The sequence below is a fragment of the Canis lupus genome, chromosome 24 (assembly GCF_048164855.1).
Source record: "Canis lupus baileyi chromosome 24, mCanLup2.hap1, whole genome shotgun sequence".
Lineage (NCBI taxonomy): Eukaryota > Metazoa > Chordata > Mammalia > Carnivora > Canidae > Canis > Canis lupus.
In genome coordinates this window covers 21,157,231-21,181,102 of record NC_132861.1, presented here as the reverse complement: position 1 = coordinate 21,181,102, position 23,872 = coordinate 21,157,231, and the positions used below count along the sequence as shown (strand labels likewise).

The following is a 23,872-nucleotide window of genomic DNA, read 5'->3' as shown; positions in this document are numbered from 1 at the left end:
AAACATTTAAGTCCAATGGCAAAAACATCTTATATACCTGTATTTTTTACCAGATCTATTGTACAGATACTAGAACAATATTGTGAAACAAGCATTACTCTTTCAGATTACCGAATCTGAATCAGAATCTAGTAATGGTCTACTAGAATGGTACTGGACATCAGGATTTGTTTCCTTAGTGAAGATTTTCTATGTGTAGAAGCAGTCCATGGAATAGAATCCAAACTCTCCTTTTGGTACTTTTGGTAGATACAGATCATTCCAGAGCACACTTTTCCCCTCCTACCCAGCCTGGATTTGTTCCTTTTTCTTTGTAATGTTGCAGTTCATTTGTTTTACTCCTCACCTTAAAATCATCCCTTCCTCTTTATCTCCAACTTGCTATCTTCACTCCAAAAATGGTTTTCATGAATGGCAGTAAATAGTAAAGGCCAACTAGAGGGGAGCCTATTCTACTTTCTCCCTTCCCCCCACACTGAGGCCATAATGCTAAGAAGAACATTGAGATTTAGGAGTAATAAGATCAATTTTATACACAAATTGTAAGAACCAAAGTGACAAAAGAGCTCTCTGATGTGAAGAGCTAGTATTCCAAGCTCAGGCCCCAAATCCATCTCTGCATACCGGCTGGCCATTGTTCAGGAGGTCCTCCTTGAAGCGAAGTTTTCGTTCCAGGTCTTGAATGACAGCGTCCTTTGTGCCTTGAATCTCCTCATCAGAAGCTATTCTAGCAGTTCTATTGGCCTTCTTTGGAAATCCCCTGCAGGAAAAGAGCACAAGGCAATATAGTCAGTTGTCAAGCACATAAATCCAAGCCAAACATTCAAGTCCAACAAAGACAGTACAATGTGTCAGTGTATCCCACTCTTTTCCAATACTATATCTATTCCAACTAATTATGGAAAGAACCATGAAAGCTGGTTCCAGTGTTTAGGTAACAGTAATTGGAACCAGTTTTCAGAGAAAGTGGACATACCTGAGGGAGTGTGTTTCAGTGGTTAGAGAAATGCCAAGAACAGGGAATGCCTGTGTTTTAGTCCCAGGAAGGCAGTAAAGTGAAAACACAATGTGATTTGTAATCACAGAAAGACTTCAAATCTGACTCTGCCTGGTATTAGGTTTGTGACTTTGGGCAACTTTTTTAACATTTCCTATAAACAAGTATAAACATATGTAACATATATGGCTATTGAGCATTTTTGAAAGAGAATATATTCCTCGTACACTTTTGTAAATTCAGTCCTCTGGTCCTTTGCAATTTATTCAACAACAGTGTTTAGCTCACTCTAGGCAAATATAGTGTGTTCTTTTCTATCCTGATTTGATTAGTGGAGGGCCCTGGAGGTTCTGCAGGTCTTGCTATGCCTGGTACACCACAACACCGTGAGCCTCCTAAACCTTCTGGAGAGCCTAGGGCTCTGAGATAAGTGGCACCTCAGAACTCTTCTTTCTAAGGGTGGCAACAATGCCCTCAGCCATGAGAGCCAGGGGTCACTGGTGCTGGATACTTGGTGGGTGGGGAATCACATTTGTTGGTGCCTTAAGCAATTTGCCGCCCCCTACCTTTTCCCTCACGGGGCTGTGGGGAAAGATCCAAGAGAAAAAGAGTACTATATAGTAAAACAAAACAAAACAAAAAAACAAACTATATTCTTAGTGAAAATGCATGACTGACCTGTAGCTACCCATATCACCAAGGCTGAATTTCAAAAACATAATGTCAAGTTTTTAAAAAAACAAGTTAAAGAACACATAAAATACGCTTCCATTTATGAACAGACAAAAACTAAGCAGTTCTCTGCCAAAGCAGGGGTTCTCGAAGGGTGGTCCTTGGATCACCAGCATCCATATTACCTGAGAAACTGTTAGAAATGCGGATTTTTGGACTCACTCCAGACCTACTGAATCAGAAGCCCTGGGTTTAGGATCCAGCAATCTGTTTTAACAAGTCCTCTAGGTGATTCTGATACATAAAAATGTTTGAGAAATAAACTTAGGGAAACATACATATATAAACCATTAAGACAGGTAAGATAAGGATTAAGTCAAAAATTCAGGGTAGTGGTTATCTCTCGAGGATAGCTGTGGATGTGACTGGGGAGGGTCACATAGGGAGCCTTCAAAGGTACTAGAAACAGGTATGACTTTATTATTCTTTTTTTAAAAAAAATATATATATATATACACTATCTTTGCTTCCTTCCTTACATGTTTTATTTGATAAGGCATTTCTAAATTTTAAAAAAAGTTTACTGCAAAGGTGTCAAGGCATCGTGTCCTGGATACTGCTTCACTGATACGGTAGAAAGCACTAGTAAAGCCGAGGATGCAAATTAACACTGAGTTTCACCAAACCCTCTGCTTATTATCATTTCATCCAAAAATGCTGGAAACAAGACAATCACTAAATACACAAGAGAAAACATGAGCATCCCGTAACCCCTGTGCACTCAGCCCTCATCAATAATACCACAGCATCCTGAGGGCTGTGCTCCTCCTATCCATTCTTGCTTCCCTGCTAAACTTCCCTTGATTTTGTTGGTTCACCCTCCAGTGTGCTCAGAGAAGGTGACCACCTCCCCAGACTCAGGGGTGACTGATGGAAGTTAATTTGAGTGGTCTCAATCCCCGGATAGTGATTAGTATAGCCAGAGGCATGGGATGGAGCCTGGCCATGGAGATTGAGGAAGTGGAAGTGGGAAAGGATGAGGTGCTCTAGTTAAAGCTTCTCACCTCTAAAAAGCAACACACAGAAGAAATGTCCCTCTTTCACTGGCTACCACTATGTCAAAATGTAATGCCCCAAATGGCTGCATCCACACTGGCCACGAGGGGAGAACCCACAACATGCTGATGATGACAGCTTAGAAAGACAGAGCCCCCGGAGCCTGATACAGGTGACCTACCCTGGAACCACCTGACCCCACATTCAAGTAAATTGATAAACCAGGTATATTTAACCTACTGGAAGTTGAATCTTCTGATACCTAGAGCAGAAAGTATCCTGATAGCTTTTCCAGGTCCTTCCTTTCTAGTCATTTGCCCTGAAGTTCAAATGGAGTGTTTAACACCACTAGTATTAAAGGAAATATTGTGATATTCTCTGTTTGAATATCAAAGACTAGGTCAGGCTTTGCTGTACCCTACTCCCTGGCAGTTGATCTTGATTTTTAAGGAGCTGAGCAATGAAGCTGTGACACATGAACAGTAAGAGCCACAGGAATCATGACCTACAACCTCAATTTTTAATACCATCCAATCCTTTAACAAAAACGTGCATGCTGTGCCAGCTTCCCCCAGCCTGGAGCTGCTGGCCCGTACAGGACCACACTGTCATCCTTCAGGCCTCAGTCTAAAGTCTCCTTGGAAAGGAAGACCCTGACCAAGTCTACCCATTAGTTATTGTACCATATTTTTCTTCATAGCACTTATCAAACTTTATTAGTATACGTTCTTTTTAATTGTCCCTCTCACACTGTGCCTCTTTATCACAATGCTTGTCGAATAGCAGACCCTAAAGTAACATTCACAGAATAAGTGAATAAATGCACTATCTACCTCTCTACCTTCACTTCTTCTTTTTCTTTTCTTTTTTTTTTTTTTTTTAAGATTTTTATTTATTCTGACTTCTCTACCTTCCCTTCTCTTCTCAGGCAAGAATAATTATCCCAAAACTATCTATAATCAAGCCACATGTAAAAAATCAGGCTCAGAACACACAAAAATCACTCAGTTTTAGAAATAAAGTTCTGTGCTGCTTTTGACCCAAGCCTTACATCTGAGAACTAGAAGAGGTAGGTTCTGAAGTCCCCTGAAAGGTAAAATGAAAGCTAGCTCTGTGTTACATCACATATTATTGGGAACACACAGGTTCCTATTATTACTTTAAACTTGACAACATAAACGAGTTGCACAACTATGGAATGATGAGCAGCCTTTGATGACAGAAGCTTCACTGTCTCTCTGCAAGCAGAATACACTGAGAGCCGTGTTCTCTGCACAAATAAGAAAGAAAGGGGCAAAGGGTGGCTATGAAGGACAGAAGAGATCACCTACACAACCGAAACAGATACTGGGCTTTTACACGACAGCCACAAGTCCTCTTCGACAAGTAAACACCTGTCCATTCATGGCAGAATAAATCCTGTGGCTTAAAAAGCATTTTTCAGTGTACTTGACTTTTTTAGGGAACTAAAGAATGACTGCTCTTTCATTTCAAGAATGACTGTCTGGTACATTTCATAGAGAAGCCATTCACCTTGATGCGGGTTTCTGCCACCCAGGTATTTTACTCTTTCAGAGTGCAATTAAAATTACTCATTGACCCAGATAAAAACCCTGGTCATTCTAGATTGAACAAGGTGATTCCCTAAACATATCAAGATCACAAGCATTAGTAGGGCATTTACTCTATTTCCTATTTTAAAGACATTTTTTTTTTACTCCAGAATTTAAGGTACATGTTTTCTTGGTTCTGAACAATTAACACTGAAATCAAATCAGTTAATTGAAAGGTTCTTAAATGTCTAACAGTCACTGCACAGATACTTACTGAGTATATGTATTTAAGCAAGGCACAATGCTAGGCAAATACATCAATACAAATTCTGTTAAGCCTGTAACTCAATAGTTGGTTTGTAAGGTAAATGACTGTGTCACCTGATATCTTGGAATTCTGGGCATTAGAATTTCTATGTATAATAGTGAAAAATAATAATAAACCAAAAGTATCATCACGATAGTCTCAACAGTATTCTATGTGACAAGGAGAAGATAGCCAAATCCTAAAGGGTGGTCTTTGATCCCAAGGGGTTAATAATCAAGTTGGAAAAATGAACAGACTATGTTGTAGTAATTTTAGGTGCAATGGGAGTTAAAAAGGAAGTAGAGAAGAGTGCTGGTTAGCATGAATGCCAAAGACTCATGAAAGAGGTAGTAGAGTAGGGATGGGGAGGGGGGGAATTCAGACTCAGCAGGAATAAAGATGCAGACGGGAGAATCTCTTTTATTTATTTTTTCCTGCTTAAAATACTGTGGTTTGGGCTAGTTAGTAATGGCTATGTGCCTTGGTTTCCTCCTCTGTAAGGTGTAAAACATGGGTATTTTAAAAAAAAATTTTGAGACTTTATTTATTCATGAGAGACACACAGAGAGAGAGGCAGAGACACAGGCAGAGGGAGATGCAGGCTCCCTGCAAAGAGCTGATGTGGGACTCAGTCCCGGGACTCTCAGGTCACACCCTGAGCAGATGCTCAACAGCTGAGCCACCCAGACGTCCCAAACGTGGGTATTAATAGCATATATCTCACAGGATTATAAGGGAAAGGACACGAGCTACTACATAATCACTTATATCAATGCCTGGCATACTAAGAATGGCTCTGGAGGCCAACGGAAACTATCCAGTATGGAAGTGAATCATGAAGACAATACTGGGGGAATGGAATGAAAGAGGGAAAGGAGTTTAAAAACATGCCAAGAACTCTTGATTGGTTTCGAAAAAGGTGCAAATAACCTTTATTGAGTGGCATTTCAGTATTCAGCTCTGTTCTAGGTGCTTGGAATACAATGTTGAACAAAACTAAGTGACTCTACTTAGAAAAATTATATTCTATGTTGGGGATGGCAGAGAGATGGGAAGTTTTACTTCCCACCCCTTTGGGGTGGAAGGAGGGACATGGCAGGAGGGTGGTAAGTCCTATGATGGGACGGGGTGTGAGTGGATGACTATATTACACAGTGAGGTCAGTCACAGGTGTGAGGAGGTGAAATTACTGCTGAGGCCCCAGTGAGTGTGAAGACCTACAGCAGAGCCGGGTAGGGCAAAGGTTTCAGGGGCTGAAGGAGCCTGAGGAAAGAGGTACAGGATACAGAACTTCTCACCCTGTGGAACCTCTTCTTTTTTTCAGGGAGTATCTCATCTGGATTAATGTAATTCAGAAAACACTTCAAGCAATTGCATTAAAAACTGAGCAGAGTTAAGAGTTAGTATAAAATGTTACAGTAGGAACCAAAATGGAGTCTTCCTTTCTGGGAGAGACAACAGAAAGAAAAAAACAGTTATAAGTTTTCAGGGCAAAATTTTGGCAACTGAGTTTGTTTTCCTATAAAACTAATTCTTTGTTGTAATGTAATGTAAAATGGCCATGGCGGGTTCTCCCAAATGGCACGACTTCTGATAAATGAAGAGCAACAACTCATTAGGAAATTTTAAAAAGGGTACTTGGTGACAAAGAGATGATCTCCTTTCATGATGGTTTGTACAATTAAACATAAAAATGCTTACATGCTTTTTTAAAGTAAACTGTTACTAAAACCAGAACTCTTCACAGAAACCCATACTCAGAAGCAGATCTTAGCCAGTAAACAATTCATATAAGCCTCCCACACTGAATATAAATACATCAGTGTATACACAATTCAGCCCAACTGTGCAAAAAATATTACTGGTCTGTTTACTCTAGTTTCAACAGTAAGTCACTCACCATTTACTATTCATGTGGCTGGGGGTAAAACATACACACAAGCATCTGGAAGGTAAAATCTTCCAGATGCAACCACCAACAAATCCTAGGAGGTTTTCTTTCTTTCTTTCTTTTTTTTTTTTTTCTTGGCTACTGAATAATCTTGAAAGCATCCAGCCCTTGATATATTATTCCAGGTCAGTTCTGTTGGTGTATTCCAGAAACTCAGATCTCCAGAGTACAATATTGATTTAAAAGGTAATATGCCTATCTAGCAAACCAAAGAACCTATTCTAACTACTGAAAGTCCTCTTATTCTCTTCTCATATTCAGTAATATCTGACAGTAAGCTCCACAAAATCATTAACATGTTGGCCATGAGGAATCCTTCATATTCAAGAATGTAATGTGTGAATTAATATGTAAAAGAGCTTGATATACAGACTGAGTTTTTGTGTATCAATTCTATTTTTTCCTAACTGAATTTTATTATGAAGCCTAAACTGTTAGAGTACAAGTGGATAACTTGAACTCATACCTAATGGAAAATAGATGTCTTGGGATCCCCGGATAGCTCACGCCTGCCTTTGGCCCCGGATGTGATCCTGGAGTCCCGGGATCGAGTCCCACATCAGGCTCCCTGTATGGAGCCTGCTTCTCCTTCTGCCTGTGTCTCTGCCTCTCTCTCTCTCTCTCTCTCTCTGTCTCTCATGAATAAATAAATAAAATCTTAAAAAAAAAAGGAACTAATACTAACTAAAAAAAACACAGGACATAGATGGAATGGGTATACTTCTTATTCCTCCACTAAAGATAACTAAAAATCCTAGGAATTATGTATTTAAAAAAACAAGAATATTCTGAAAGGTGAAGAGATGAAGTGACTCTGGAAACCAAGGAATGGTATGGTGTTGAATTCCCTGATTTTTTTTCTTGTTTCATATATCTCAGACTTATAAGCTGAAAAAGCTGGCAAACTGGAAATGTAAATAGATGTCTTTATAAAAATATTAAGTTCTCTTCACATTGCCTTTTGGCTTCTCTAAAAAGTAAACTCACACACGTGTGCACAATATCACTACTTGGTAGAAAGCCACCCAGGATGAGCAGGTCTGATCCTGACCGGTTCTTGGGGCAGACAATTCAACGGAATCATCATCAGTCACCCCAGACCCCAAGACCTCACTTCGTATTTGCTAGAAAATACTCACCCGGAATTGGCTGCAACTTTCTGTGCAATCCTCTAAGATACTAGACACTAATGAATCCAATAACAAGACCCCGGGAAAACCTATAACCCCTTGAGGCCTCTGCCTCTGATGGGGAATGACAAGGCCCCCACCTACCTGTTTCCTGCAAGACAGGAGAAAGAACAGGAATAATGAGATAATGTCTGCAGAGTCCAATGCAGCTTCTGTCTTTTTGTTAGTTACTATCTAACCACTGTCTTGACTTGAGAACTGCCTAACGTACAAATAAATCTTTACAAACTTTTCCTTAGGACTTAGGGAATTCTGTTTTGTTGGTCTGCAGCTGTTTTCTTTGATCAAGAAATAGCAAACATCAGATTTATCTGAGATCAACCTGGGCAGTATACCCAAGGCTAAGTCCTACTACTCCCTCTCTGCTCAGGCTTATTCCAGAACCCTGGGAAATCCCCTCGCCTCTTGGCACTCTCACCTTGCATGAAGAGTGATGACAGGGTCCCCACCTACCTACCTGTTTCTTATAAATCAGGTAGAGAAAGAGGGACAATGAGATAGTGTCTGTCAAGAGCTGAGTGCCTAAAGAATAAAAGCTCTCATTAATACAACTATATAAAAGCTCTTATTGACACGTGCTTTACTTTTGACAAACATGGAGTGACATTTCAAACCAAAGGCCTACTTATACAACATGGTAGCTGTGGCTATGGGGCACTCCCTTAAGAGAAGAGATTCTAAAAATGTGAAGGTGGGCAAAACATTCAGTGCCATCTGGTTCTTGGGGACAGCTCTGACCTGATTCACCCTGTGACGTGGCACAGCTGCTCAGAGACCAGCAGAGACAGAGCTGCTGCACCCTTCCCAGGTGGATTCCCACGCTCTCGTAGGAGGTTTACCATGAGAGGAACAGGGTGACAGCAAGAGAAGCCATAAAACTATCAATTAAGCAGTTGTGAGGGGAGGAGAATACATGAATTTTATCGAAGTGGAAACAGGCTTCTTTCTAAGGTACATTTTTTCCTCACTGCCCCCCATTTGAGAGATTTAGTAGACTTAACATCTGAGAAGCTGCTAGTGACCCTGTAATCTCGGGGAAGAATGTAGCTGTCTGAAGAAAGAAAGGTGCTAGAGAAACTGGATATGCAGAAGTTCCCCAAACCGCAATCAGCCAATAATCACACACTGTTGTTGTGAGTCTGAGTGTAGCCCACTGTCACTGGCCTTCTTGACCTCGTGGTATATCCTGGCATCGATGGCCTTTGTTTCCTGACTTGACCTCTGCTACCCACATGTATGAGAAACACAACCTTATCTCCATGGACTATTTAAAAACTTAGTGCATGACCAGCCTACCCTCTTCCGGATTAAAACAAGAACAATGTTAAACATACAAACAGAATAAAACAACCAGCATGCAACTTATGATTAGGAATACTGAGATAAGTGACATTTATATTTAAGATTTTGATAAAACAGGGCATGCAAAAAAAACAAAACAAAACAAACCAGGTAACACCTGGGTGGCTCAGTGGTTGAGCGTCTGCCTTTGGCTCAGGTCCTGGGATCGAGTCCCACATTGGGCTCCCCACAGAGAGCCTGCCTCTCTTTCTGCCTATGTCTCTGCCTCTCTGTGTCTCTTTAATGAATAAATAAATAAAATCTTTAAAACAAACAAAACAAAACCCCATAGTTCTACTTACCAGGTCACGTATAATCAATCCATTTACTGGCACTTCACGAATAGGGCAAAACCATTCAACCAGAGAAATTACACATATAAGTGGAACTGAATTTGCTATCATAATCACAAATTCACAGTGAAATAGAAATGAAAGTAATTTAAAAAATTCATTTGTCAACAGTTTGCCAGTTCCTACAAGTTCAAGGATGCCATAATTTTTAGTCATGGCAACCCTGAAAGGGACATTCAGCCTGTGGCAAATCATTTGGATTATTATGATGGAAAAAGAGCTCTTTTCATTTTTAATTCAGAACGCAAATGAGGGATCCCACAATATACCAGAGGAGAAACATGTTCCAAAAGTCACGTATCATACTAGAAGAAGGAATTCTTCCAAGTGTGATTTAGCAAAAAGAAAATTCCTTGAGACAAAAGGGTAATCATAATGGCTTATTGGACTGGCATAGAGATAAAAATCTGCAGCCTGGTATTGCCACTTATCTTTGGTGTCACAGTGTCTCTGTTTGAGTACAGTTCTTCACAGATTCCAGAAAATTAGTATTACTTCTCTGTAGGTTTTAAGAAATGGCAGGAGCTACTAGATTCTTTAGTGGTAACAATTATGAAATATTTTACTCCATAAAATTAATAACTGTGATAAATGATGATAAGGGACAAATGCTTCTGTTACTTGAGGGAAGCTCCTAGAACTGCATATATTCTTAAGAGAATTTCAAAGATCAGGAAAAAACTACTGTTTCTACTTAAGATGATAAAAGATAAAAGGCATAATGGCCCAACACCTTTGATAGTCTAGTCTTTGTTCAATTGGAGAAATATTACACAGGTAAGTGCTTATCTTCCTGGGAAACAAGATCTGGTACCATTTCCTAGTAAGAGGGACAAGAGTGTCATGCAGCAAACTCACTTTTTCAATCTAACAGCTTCTTTGTGGCAAGAGAATACTTCATTTCCTAGCAGCTAAATAAAAGAAAACCAACAAGCAGGGGAGAAAAACGAAAGTTTTCTCAGCCAAGTTGACTCACTCAACTTTCAGTAGAAGCCCATTATCACAACATTACTACACAAGCTCCTCCTTCACGCTACCTATTTACATATTCATTTGACTGAGCTTTTCCAACAAAGATTTGAGAAGAAGCCAGATTCAAATACAGAATTCATGCAATCAACATTTAGAAAGTGCCTAACGAAACAAAACACTGCTAACTGATGCTCCTTCATACATCTTGCCAAAGTCAAGCATAGCAATGCTCAAGTCTACGGTGGTATTAGGATATCCCAAAATGGGAAATTTTTTCATATGAATGAAAATAACCTGAACTTTAAAGTTTTCTCATTTTATTCTTTAGTGAGGATTCCGTCTTCTGTTGCTGACAGGTACTTGATTTTAAACTCTTCAGTAAAATGAGTATGTGCTATTTTTTAGTTATCAATAATATGGGCCAAACACCTGTATGATGGATTTCTTCTGAAGGCTTTAATGCACTTTTATAGTTGTTATTTATCCTCATAGATTTTCTATTTAAAGATTTCAGATGGAAAAAAAAAAAAAAAGATTTCAGACGGCTGCCTCATCATCATTCTAACATAAGAAAGGACAAGTACTTAATCTGCAAACAGAAAAAATGAGACTGAGGATCCATGTATTCTCCCTAGGGATTAACTGCTAGCCAGGGACAGAACTGGCACATCATCTCTTCACTAGATTGGACATGTCATCCCTTACTTGCATCAACAACACAAAGACATTTTGTATGTTTTTCTCCGTTCTGCTCAATCATTACATATGTAAAGGCTTACTTTTTAATTTTCTTATTTACATATTTCAAAAACACTGGATATATACTTAACAACCAAACTCCTCCACACTTATTGTCATTCGGGTCTAAAATATTAAGATACATAGTTTGTTGGTAAGAGCATGGATCTGCAGTCAAGTAGACAGGAGTTCAAATCTCCGTTGAGTGGCTAATGTGACCCTGGGCAAATACTTTAACTACTGGAATCCTCATCTATCAGTAGGGCAGTGGTGCCTCTTAAGGGTGTATCAAATTAGGTAATGTACGTAATTTACTTAGCACAGTGCTCTATATGGTAGCCAACTCCACTATCATCAAAATTATTAAAGAGTCCTGCAGAGAGTTTTGAGTAGCTTCTGATGAGATCTTATTTAATGTTGAAGAGAAAGTACCGATCTTGGTCATGGGAAGGCAGAGAGTGTTACTGATCTGGGTGATGGGAAGGCACAGAGAAAGTACTGGTCTGGGTGATGGGAAGGCAGAGAGAGTACTGGTCTGGGTGATGGGAAGGCACAGACAGTACTGGTCTGGGTGATGGGAAGGCATAGAGAGTATTGGTCTGGGTGGGTGATGGGAAGGCACAGAGAGTACTGGTCTGGGTGATGGGAAGGCAGAGAGAGTACTGGTCTGGGTGATGGGAAGGCAGAGAGAGTACTGGTCTGGGTGATGGGAAGGCACAGAGAGTACTGGTCTGGGTGGGTGATGGGAAGGCACAGAGTACTGGACTCGGTGATGGGAAGGCACAGAGAGTACTGGTCTGGGTGATGAGAAGGCACAGAGAGTATTGGTCTGGGTGGGTGATGGGAAGGCAGAGAGAGTACTAGTCTGGGTGATGGGAAGGCACAGAGAGTACTGGACTCGGTGATGGGAAGGCAGCTCAGCCCGAATCGTTGGGCACGTTGCTGGGACCGGAATCCGGACACGGGCCGGAAGGGCGAGCGTGCGGTGGGTCCGCACCGCCGGGTGGCGCCTGGGGTGGGGGTGGGGGTGGGGGGCAGGAGCGCAGGGCTGCGGCAGGGGGCAGCCCGGGGCACGGGGGGGGGGGGGGGGGGCGCCGTCACTCACGCGGGGGGCACGCCCCTCGGCAGGCCCAAGGCGTTGACGGCCGCAGGCGGGGGCTGCGAGGGCAGCAGGGCGCTGAGGAAGGCCGCGGGCGTCTGGCTGTGGGCGAAGCGGGCCGTGGGCGAGGCGCACAGGGCGGCGGGCGCAGCCGAGGCGGCGCTGGGCAGCGGCGGCGGCGGCGGCGGCAGCGGGAACACGTCGGGCAGCGGGCAGGCCGTGGTGGGGCTGAAGGCCGGCGGCGGCGGCGGCGGCGGGGGCGACGGCGAGGACGGGCCCCACGGGGCCTCGGGGTCGAAGGGCGGTGAGAAGGGCGCGGGCGCGCGGCCGAACTGCTTCCGGGTCGGGGACAGCGGCGACGGCAGGCTGGACGAGCTGGGGCTGGAGGCTGGCGAGCCGTGGCCCGACGCGGGGCCCAGGTTCTGCGCCGCGATGAACTGCTTGGGGCGCGCGTAATTGAAGGAGCCGGAGGCCTGCATGGCGGGCGCGGAGCGGGGGGCCAGCGCGCTCATGGGCTCGGGGGCGGCGGGCGGCGGCGGGGAGGGCGGCGGCGGGGGCGGCGGGGGCGGCGCGCCGGCCTCCTGCTCCAGGCGGACTTGGTGCTGCAGCTGCTGGAGTCTCAGAGGGTCCCTGCGGGGAGAGGAGAGCCGCACGGTCAGGCAGGGAGGGGGCGAGGGGCGAGGGGGCGAGGCGGCCACGGCCGGGCGGGGCCTCGGGACCGAGTGTAAGCCTGACCCGACGTGACCCACATCGGTCCACGTCCCCGGGGGTCCTTTTGTCGGACTTCCAGGAGCCACATTTCATGTTAACAAAACCAGACGTGTGAAGAGAGAAACTTTGGACGTGAGTCCTCAGTCCTCTCATTTGTCCTTTTTTTGGGGAGGAGAATTCTATCATGAGAGAGTTAAAAGCTATTTTGGGAAGATCTCGGTTAGTCCAATTTGCCTGCTTTAGTGCTGTCAACTCTGCATTCAGTAAACACCAAAGGATGATTTGGGGGGTATTCCCCCCAAAATCTACTTTAATTGCTCCATTTGTTGCCTACAAAAACATACTACAAAATTTACTATCACCAGAATTTCAGTAGTCAACCCTGAATTGCCAATTATTTATACAAACCTTAATACACACTGAGGTTTTGCGATATGTCTGAAATACACAAGCAACACCTATCTTTAATATGTAGGTGTTCAGTAAGCAGTAACAAATTATTTTAGCATAATAATAATGCATCCTTAATTACCCAAGGGCTCTCCACTGAGAAGAGATAGTCTGAATTTTAACTTCTACAAAAGTTAGTAAGCAGCTAGCAATGAGCTAACATCTATTTTGCTCCAGTTTTCCTGGTTGGCTGAATTTTACATCCAAGATGTTTTCCTTTATTCAGTGGCCAATGGCTGTCAAAAGAAACCAACAGAAGGTGGCACTAGATCAAGCAGATAGAGCAGCCATGAATATGCAGAGCCATACTCTTAACTTTAAGCCTTTCATAACTAAAAAAAAAAAAAAAAAACCAAAAAACGCAAAACTTCCCTTAACCATAAGTTAAGTTAACCATAAGTTAACCATAAGTGTTTAATTTTCAAAATCATGCATTTAGAAATTCAAAGCAATGAAAGGAACTGAAGCTGCTGATCAAAGCAAAAAAAAAAAAAAACTCAAGAATCAAGAAGATTTAGCTCTCTTAGCAAGTATCAGTAGATGTAGGAACATCCTTCCTGTGTCATCCGTCCTCTCCTATAATTATCCAGTAAAGTGAGTACACTTAAATCCACAAAAAGAACAAAAAATAAGTTGCTTGGGAACTGAAAAGTAGACGGTTCTATTATGTATATCAAGTATATACATGGTTCTATATGCTTAATCTGCACAAAGCATCAAAGATTTCAACAAAGAACTTTGTGGGGTCAGTCCAATGGAACTCAACTGGAGCATTTGAAAAGCAGCCATGCCACTGCTAGGATTCACTAAATGGTGAAGCTGCAGATGTCAGTGTGGTTTGGGTCCACTGTCCAGCACATGCACTCCTGCATTCATGTATTTAGAATTGGCCCAGGAATAGAACTCATAAAAACCACCCAATAGCTCTAAAACCCATCATCAAGCACTCATGCTGAATCCCCAAATGCTCCTTTCTGATCTCCCTGCCTGTTCTATCACCTTATTTCTTACCATGTATCCTAGTCCTTGAATATTCATCATGAACATGGGTTGAGATGGGTTGTGTACCTGGGTTGAGAGTGATTTGTGTGGCCCTCTTCAGAGGCACTGCTCCTCTACTCTGGCCAGCTGGGCGCACCATGGTCAGAGCCCTCACCTTATTTTAAGGTATTTTGAGCTTGGCCTGGCATCAGCAAATAGCTGTGTGCAGTGGCTCTGGCAAGGCTGTTAGAAACCTAGCATTCCCTATGTCTGGTGTCAGGATTCCTCTGCCCCAAGATGAGGGACTGGCTCCTGAGTAGCCAGTCTTCAAAGAAGCCAGGGCAGGAAAGCCCAGACCACCACCCTATTCTGACTCTCCCGGGGTCACACCTACTCATTCGACCATTCAAAACAGCCACCAAGTTTGTTAACCCATGTGGGCTTAAAGCTGCTGACATGCTACTTTTAGTAACAAGTGACAGTTCAAGAAAGTCTTAATATAACATTTCATAAGAAATGAACAGGCATTCTATTGACCTGGTTACTAGTAGATACTACAGTGAAGAACTCTGTTAGGTTTCTACTCCCCCATTTTGCACTGGGCAAAGATTAAAATATGCAGAGAACTAGACAGGTAGGAAGGGAGAGTAAAACAGTTATTTTGAATCATTGAGTATCTGCCTTAATTTCTGGCAAATCATAATATTTTAAAGAATACTTGAATTAAATGGATCTGACACCTGGATTTTGAGATGATGAAAGGCACAATTCTAAGTCATTTTCTCAGTCCTTGTTTTTTTTTTGTTTTTTTTTTTTTTTTTTTTTTTTAATAAAAGTTGATTTTCACAGAGATAAAAAGGCAAATGGAATGAAAGGCACCAGAAACGTCTTTGGAAATTACTTAAATGTTATAAAAATTCATCACTTCTCTTTCCCCATTTTTTTCCTGCTGTCTTTTTTCTGAAAATGAAACTGAATTGAACTTCTTGGAAGTACTGTGGAAAGGCTGAAAAGTTAAGAGTTCTGGACGCCCTAGTTGCAAGGATGACACTTTGAGCATCATATTAAAGTCTTTGGTTTTGCACAACTCCATCAACCCCCCCACACACACACACACAGCATCAACCCCAATTCAAAAAGTCTAAGGAATGTCCTACTCTTACTCCTCCTTCAATTTTAAAGGCTTCAATACTGAAGGAAATGAGATGTCTGGACTTTTGATTATGCACCTGTCACAGCCCATTTACAAATGGGGAAACTTCAAGTAACTTGCTCAAGGTCACAGAGCAGGTTACCTGGAGAGCCAGGTTAGATTTGTGTCTGTGTCTGGCTTCTTTAACTGCACCAAGTACGTCAACATAGAAGAACCCCCATCTCGGATGCAATTAAAAAATTCTGTGGTCATCTTTCCCTTCTAAGAATTTTTCCCACTCATGCCTCCACGAAGCCATGGCATGAGGACTTTCGGGATCTGAATCATCAAAGTTTTAAATTTTTACATATTTAAGACTATATTTAAGAATATCTAACTTCAAACTTGAATCTTTAGAGTGAAATGGTACAAAGATGAGAAGATCTTCACGGCTCAGAAAGGGACTATGTAAATACGAAGTCAGTGGATGCCCCTCTTCCATTACAGAAAATCAAGAGCCCAATGGTTTAGACATTGATTTTTAAGTAGAACAGTTTTACAGACAATTGGACGGGACAAAGATTTAGATTTGACAGGGATAAACAGAGATGTAGAACCTGACTTACTTGCCAATTCAGTAATCTCTCTTGCCACTAGCTTAAAGAAGCTGTGGAAAGCACAACTGGCCAAGTGACAGTGGTTCAGGAGAAGAAGGCTGGCCTCAAGCTGGATGGCACTGGCATGGAACCCAACTCCACCAGCTACTCCCCACAGCTAGTAGCTGTGGGGCCACCACGAGGATTAAGCGAGCACAGTGCCTGGTTGACAGTGTGTGCTCTAGAGACATGTCACAGCATGGAAGAACCACTACATCAGTTCCGGTTACTGTACAAAATGGACCTTAAAAAAAAACATGCAGATAATGTTCTACTTACTGCAAGAGAATTTTCTTCTTTATCTGTTCCCACTGCACGTGGTGGCCCTTCTTGGACTCATGAAACCACAGCAGGGTGGGAGATGAGAGACAGCACTAATTATACACCTAGCACTGGATTGACTCATTTTTCAACAATCCTGGGAGGTTGGGATCTTCATCCCCATTTCAGGGCAGCCCAGGTGGCTCAGCGGTTTAGCACCACATTCAGTCCAGGCCGTGATCCTGGGAACCCGGGATCAAGTCCCACCATCAGGCTCTCTGCATGGAGCCTGCTTCTCCCTCTGCCTTTCTCTGTCTCTCATGAATAGATAAACAAAATCTTTAAAAACAACAACAACAAAAAGACTCCCCCCTAGTTTAGTGAGGTCAAGTAATTTGTCTAAGGGCAAAACCTGGATGTGAAGGGCTGGTTGGCTTGAAAGTCTTGCTTCATCATTCTCTCCAAAGTGCTCAGTAAACAAACAAAAAAAAGGTTTATTAAAATGTTAGCTTATTATTACTACATATCACTTTTTCTCTGGGGACTGCAGCCCAAGCTCAAAATAAATGATGTGAAAGTAAATTTCTGGAAAACAACTTTTATGTAAATTGGAAATTCCCAGTATGTCTCTCTGGAGCAATGTCTGGGTTGCAAGAAATAATTTATCCTCTGCTCATATTAATAAAGATGGAGTATTCATAATTGTCTGGAGAAACTCCTGGGATTGTGAAGCTGGAAAACATTTGTGCTTTCAGAATAAATATGCTGTTGGTTTATATATTTTCTTTAGTTTGCTAATTGTGTGATACAGAAGCCGTTGTATGATGAAGAGGTGCAGTACTGCGACCCTCTGAACCAAGAGCTCTGCTGGTCCTGCTATTGATAAACACTTGGAAGGCAAGGAGTGTGACCTCCAGCACCCTCACAACACACAACTGAACATCACACATGGCAGACACACACTTTCAGTGGCAGAAACCATATTAGTTTCTGTATCCTGCTGGGCTCAGCAGGTAAATTTAGTAGGGTCGTCCATACTGGACCGGGGAATTTTGAGAATTTTCAAACGAAGGTAGGTAAATGAATTAGGGAATAAACTGGTGTTCCCACAACAGCCCTCTCCGGTTGGGATTAGCTCAGTATCAGGTGTAGGAGAGAACTCAGTATGTTAATTCTGGGAACTTATAAAATAGAACTCCTACAAGGGCTCAGTTCAGGGAGTACTGATTAAAGTCCATCTGCTTTATTATATTAGTACTTCAAATGTCTTGTTCTTGTCTCTATTACTCATACTTTAATTTATGTCTTTATATCACATGAATGAGGTCCACCTGATGAGGGTCAATATCAACTCGCTTTATTTAGCACTAACTTTTTAATGCCTCTTGGTAAAAGGTACAAACTCAGTCTTGAGAACAATCATTTATACAATAAAAATGAGTTAATATAAGCCAATGAGAATGTACTACACCGGGTTTGCGGGCAGGTTGTAAGTGCAAAAATGACTAGTCATTTTCATAGTCAAAAATGACTATGAAATTTAAATACATTCTCTCTAAGGTTGGGAGAGAGGGCAGGGATAGAAGATTTGGATTTTCTACAAAGTACCATCAACCAGGGAATGTTAACATCAAAACTGACCACTGCTTGGGAATGTGTGTTTAACATTTACTGCATAATGACATAGGTTTCTTTATAAAAGCCATGTTCTTTGATCTTTAATTTATTCTGTGCCTTTTGTAAATCATCCTGACTCTTTAGATAGAGCTGGGATGGACCACAATTAATTACATAGGAGGGTTCAGGGAAGAAGTGACCTGAGTGAAATCAGCACACGACTGGAGCCTCTTTTAGAAAAAAGACTCATCCTTTCCACTCAGAATAAGAACTGCATCTGGCTCTGCTACAGAAAAACAGTAGCTCTTTATGTCTTAATATATAAAGCTGATGTCTATCTGAGGTCAATCCATGTACCATGAGAGAAGGGTGAGGAGCCACTGCTGACCAATTCATAATCCTCCTGGGAAAGTCTCTGGAATATCAAAGGATGGCTGTGGCTCTCACATGGCTCAGGGAGTGAGGACGAAAGGGCTGGGATGGTGCTGGAACAAGGGCCTCAGAACGTGAATCCTGCAGCTGGCTTTCCCTTTAGGGGGTCTGTGGGGTACATCAATGGTCCTTTGGCTTTGTGAAGGCTGTGGTCCAAGCATTTATACTCCTACCAAAAGAAAAGGCTGTATCCCAACTGAACCGTATGTGATAAGGGACAGGCTCCCATGGTGTTTGCAGGTCCTAAGCAGTAAGTCTGACGAATCTAGATGAGATTCAACACTGGTGTCACCTTCTTTAGGGGAGGAATGTGAGGTCAGGTTCTAAAAGCATCAACTCAACATCATAGTTCAGTGCCTTAGATCATTTTCATTTCTGTTGCCACAGAGGCTAGGGGAAATACGGGTAGATACTAGTTGCTAATTCTTATAAAAACTGCAAATATAGTGGACGTTAACAGAAATACAGACTGTTCCCAGCTGAACATGTTTGGTATTAATTCTTAAAGCGCACCTTCGAAGAGAAATGTGGTTTCTAACCTTTTTTGTCAGTACTTGAGGCAATGTCACTGATCTCATTTCTAACCAAAATACCAAAAAAAAAAAAAAAAAACCACTCCCCGTGAGACAGATGCTAAGGAATTTTCATGTCTTAAGCTTTAAATTTCTCTGAGATTTTAAAGAATTGGGAGTGGGGTTGGGGGAAATGGACAGATACTTAACTTTGAGAAGTCTTATAATGAGATGAAGAATTCATGGTATATTTTAAGGTTTCATATGGTTAACATTTCTTCAAATTTCCATTTTATCATTGAGAGGCTTGTCCCATCCCTCCTGTGTCATTTCCACCTTAGTTTATGTTTGCTGAACCAAATATATCTACAACAGTATGCATTTTGTACTTGTAAGAATGTATTACTAGAGGCAAAGTGTCTTATCTTTCCAAAGAAATAATGGTCATCTACTCACCAAGTGGCTTTAATATGCTCAGAGAACAAAATAGCGATTCTCTCACTTCTCAACACCTTCTATTTTTATCTTCAATTTCTCTCTGCGTTCCCATATAAGAAGCTCATTGGCTGAATTTAATTACAATCCTCAGATTTCTCTATTCCATCAGGCAATATGGCACTCCAGCCCATGCCACTGCATTGTTCTAAGGGAGTACAGGTATCCCGCCCATAAAGCCACTATCACACAGGCTATCTGCAAGAACACAGAGTCACCCAAAGAAACGTTCAAATAGTTCAACTCCAGTTCAGCCACCAACTGTTTATGACTTTGGATAATTGACTTCATCAAAGACCCATTCCCGGCTTTAACATATGAATTTATAATGTAGTATCTGTAAGGTCCTAGATTTCAGATTTAAGATCCTTACTCTTCAGTTGGGTACATTTAAAAATAACAAAGAAACTGAGGAGTAAAAAGGAGCTCACAACTACCCAAGCCCAAGCCTGGTGTGTATTCATATACATATTTTAATCCTATGCATATGCTGTTTTGACACCCATTCAAACTGTCTTTGAAAACTGAGTATGCAAGAATGAAACTAGACCACTCTCTTGCACCATACACAAAGATAAACTCAAAATGGATGAAAGATCTAAATGTGAGACAAGATTCCATCAAAATCCTAGAGGAGAACACAGGCAACACCCTTTTTGAACTCGGCCACAGTAACTTCTTGCAAGATACATCCACGAAGGCAAAAGAAACAAAAGCAAAAATGAACTATTGGGACTTCATCAAGATAAGAAGCTTTTGCACAGCAAAGGATACAGTCAACAAAACTAAAAGACAACCTACAGAACGGGAGAAGATATTTGCAAATGACGTATCAGATAAAGGGCTAGTTTCCAAGATCTACAAAGAACTTATTAAACTCAACACCAAAGAAACAAACAATCCAATCATGAAATGGGCAAAAGACATGAACAGAAATCTCACAGAGGAAGACACAGACATGGCCAACATGCATATGAGAAAATGCTCTGCATCACTTGCCATCAGGGAAATACAAATCAAAACCACAATGAGATACCACCTCACACCAGTGAGAATGGGGCAAATTAACAAGGCAGGAAACCACAAATGTTGGAGAGGATGCGGAGAAAAGGGAACCCTCCTACACTGTTGGTGGGAATGTGAACTGGTGCAGCCACTCTGGAAAACTGTGTGAAGGTTCCTCAAAGAGTTAAAAATAGACCTGCCCTACGACCCAGCAATTGCACTGTTGGGGATTTACCCCAAAGATACAGATGCAATGAAACGCCGGGACACCTGCACCCCGATGTTTATAGCAGCAATGGCCACAATAGCCAAACTGTGGAAGGAGCCTCGGTGTCCATCGAAAGATGAATGGATAAAGAAGATGTGGTCTATGTATACAATGGAATATTACTCAGCCATTAGAAATGACAAATACCCACCATTTGCTTCAAGGTGGATGGAACTGGAGGGTATTACCCTGAGTGAAATAAGTCAATCGGAGAAGGACGAACATTATATGTTCTCATTCATTTGGGGAATATAAATAATAGTGAAATATAAATAATAGGAGAAGAAATGTGTGGGAAATATCAGAAAGGGAGACAGAACGTAAAGACTCCTAACTCTGGGAAACGAACTAGAGGTGGTAGAAGGGGAGGAGGGCGGGGGGTGGGAGTGAATGGGTGACGGGCACTGGGGGTTATTCTGTATGTTAGTAAATTGAACACCAATAAAAAATAAATTAAAAAAAAAAACTGAGTGTGTTATTTCCTATAAACAGAAATAGATTTTGAAGGCTTTAGAGAAGCAAACTAAAATCCTTCCACAAAGGATTCTTATAAAATCTTTTAAGAGGAAGGATGCTTTTATTCTATAAACAATCATCACCTCATCAGTTAACATTAATTGAATTTTTTTCTTCATGTAGATGAATTCTACACATCAATTCTGTCCATAAGTTAAGAAAAATAGCTTTGGGGTCTTGTGTGTCTCAAAACAGCTCACATGGGAACTGGGTTGGATGTGGTTTTGTAGAATGTTTTCTCTTAGAGAACCATGAACTATTTCAGTGGCTCAAGAACTGCTCAGCATTCTGTGAATATATCCTGACCCTCTTTCCACACAAAACCTCTTTTGTCCTTTGTCCTGATTTTGTAAACCTCCTAAAAAATTAAGGTATTTGCTTGACCATAAAGATACGGGTTACATTGTGCCCTGGATCTGTAATCCCTAAATGCCAGTCCTTTCTCGTTCTCACTCTTCCTTCCTCTGCAGCATCTGACAATGCAAGCACCTACCCACTCCTTCTCGAAGCACTCTTCTCGCCACCATCATCACCACCACCACTGTCCTTGCTCTCCTGTGTTTCCCTCATGGCTTCTTCTCCAGCCCTTTGACTATGGGTGTCCCCCCAATATCAAACTTCCCAATCACTCCCTAATCTATCTCTGATTCAGACCCCAGTCCTGAATTCCAGTTCTCTTGCCCAGTTCATAAAACATAAACTTACCACACCGAAGACAGTGTGCCACTCCCTCCTCTTGAATTTCCTCCCCCTAATAACGGCTGATAATTCAAAGATCCCCACAATTTGGCCCAGAGCAGTCCTAACTTCTTATCTCTAACTCCTGCTCTATCTCCACATTTTCATCCTTCCTAATTAGTCTCCTTGTCCTGCAAACTTTCATTGGCTTTTCCTTCTTAGCCTTCTCAAATCTCTTGGAAACTACCTCTCTCCCCCCGGCTTCTCTATCGCTTTGTGCCCCTTTCGACATCTCTCTTTCCTTGAAGTCCTCCCCAGAAATATCTAACAATTCTTTCTCCCTCTTGCAAGCTATGCCAGTCCTCAAGCAGTGACATTTTACACCCACACCCACAAGCCCGATCTAGAGCCAGGTTTGTGGTCTCTGTGCTCTCTTGGTAATGATTGCAACATTTTGCTCGTAGACATCACCACCTGTGAGGAGCTCACCAGGCATCATTTTATGCGGAATATAGGAAGGTGAAACAATCCGAGCTCTTAGAATGATGACAGCACTTATATTCTGGTTTTTTAGTATCTAAAATATGAGACTCCCATCCCCCAGTTGGGAGTGTTCGTGAAGTTGGTAGCACAAGTTCCGAATTTGGCATCTGTGTGGCACTCTATCATGTTCCAGGCAGCGGAAGTCTGTACCAGTGCCCAGTTTCCATTTTATTTGGTTATCAGTCAGAAGTGCCTAAGTTGATGTTTACCTTAAGGAAAAGTGTCTCAGGGATATTTTCAGAACTTGCTGAGAACTGGAGTCGTCCCTAGGCATTTCTTTTCTTTAGAAGGGACCATAGTTGCAATGTTCTCTTTCAAAGCATAGATTGCATCCTAAGATAACAAAGTCGGCCCCTGAACCGAAGGAGGAGATGGTTCCCTGTGTATCCATTGTGTAGCAGCTCATAAAGATCTAATAGTGCGGTATGAACACGGCTGCGCCGGATGCCCGTGCTGCAACCTGAAGCACTCATGTCTGCCCGCAACTTCATGTTCCTATCTGGACTCATTTTTCAAGTGTTGGGGAGCACTGCCAGGAGTTCCTACCAGCTGATACTGAGTTAAAGAATATGTAGGTGGAAGCCATGCTTTCTTTCTGGGAGGAGGCGGCCATTGGTTGGAGACATGGCAGCAAGCATTCATAAAAGCAAGTAATGACTCACCAGTCGGTGAGTAATTGGATGAGTTCCTTTTTTTTTTTTTAAGATTATTTTAGAGAGAGAGAGAGAGAGAGAGAACAAGAGCGGGAGGGGCTGAGGGAAAGAGAATCCCAAGTAGACTCTGTGCTGAGCACCAAGCCCAACATGGGGCTTGATCTCATGATTCTGAGGTTGCAACCAGAGCTGAAATCAAGAGTCAGACGCTTAACCAACTGAGTGAGCCACCCAGGCGTCCTGGAGTGAGTTCCTTCTTAAAATCAGTTTCCTGAAACTCCAAGAGAAGTGGTCATCTGCTTTTATTATCTACCATTCTTGTCTTCATCTGGTAAAAGCAGTTTATCGTTTCCTTTACAGGTCAGTGTCTACTCTATTCCTTGTGGGTCTACCAGATATAATCCTCCAACCTTTGGAGGGTCACAGGGTGAGCATGTGACCTAGGACTAGCAAATCATTGTTGGCTTCACCAAATCATTCAAGGTTAAATGTATGATCCAGGTCAGACTGGGCCAATCAGGATTTCTCACACTGAAGACAAGAAGGACCTATATGTCTCTCTGTCCTTTGATGGCTAACTAGAAGGACAGGATCCCTCAGAGGTGCTGGCTGCCGTGGAAGAGACTATAAAAAGGAAGCCAATACATTAAAAAAAAAAAAAAAAAAGCCATTGTTGAGAAATAAAAGACAACAGAGGTAACCTGGGATGCTATCTTAGCACTAGATCCGGATA

The 23,872-nt window shown here is 42.0% G+C and overlaps 2 protein-coding genes across 10 annotated transcripts in view; one reads left to right on the top strand and one right to left on the bottom strand.

The window, feature by feature from the left end:
- The window catches only part of PALLD (palladin, cytoskeletal associated protein), a 409,438-nt gene that overhangs the window by 29,186 nt on the left and 356,380 nt on the right, over positions 1–23,872 (bottom strand). For 5 of the 8 annotated variants that reach the window (XM_072795914.1, XM_072795912.1, XM_072795913.1 and 2 more), the window contains 2 exons: positions 12,236–12,859; positions 625–760 (listed from right to left, as the gene is read on the bottom strand). In XM_072795914.1, coding sequence (XP_072652015.1) covers positions 625–760; positions 12,236–12,859 — 760 coding nt within the window. The remainder of the gene's footprint in view (positions 1–624; positions 761–12,235; positions 12,860–23,872) is intronic. The other 3 variants (XM_072795915.1, XM_072795916.1, XM_072795919.1) reach the window with 1 other exon arrangement.
- CBR4 (carbonyl reductase 4) overlaps positions 1–23,872 on the top strand; it is a 208,805-nt gene that overhangs the window by 91,937 nt on the left and 92,996 nt on the right. Inside the window, exon 5 of one of the 2 annotated variants that reach the window (XM_072795921.1) lies at positions 15,208–16,138. The exons of the other annotated variant lie outside the window; for it this stretch is intronic. Coding sequence (XP_072652022.1) covers positions 15,208–15,335 — 128 coding nt within the window. The 3' untranslated portion in view covers positions 15,336–16,138. Of the gene's footprint in view, positions 1–15,207; positions 16,139–23,872 lie in introns of those variants that run through there. 2 annotated transcript variants of the gene reach the window in all.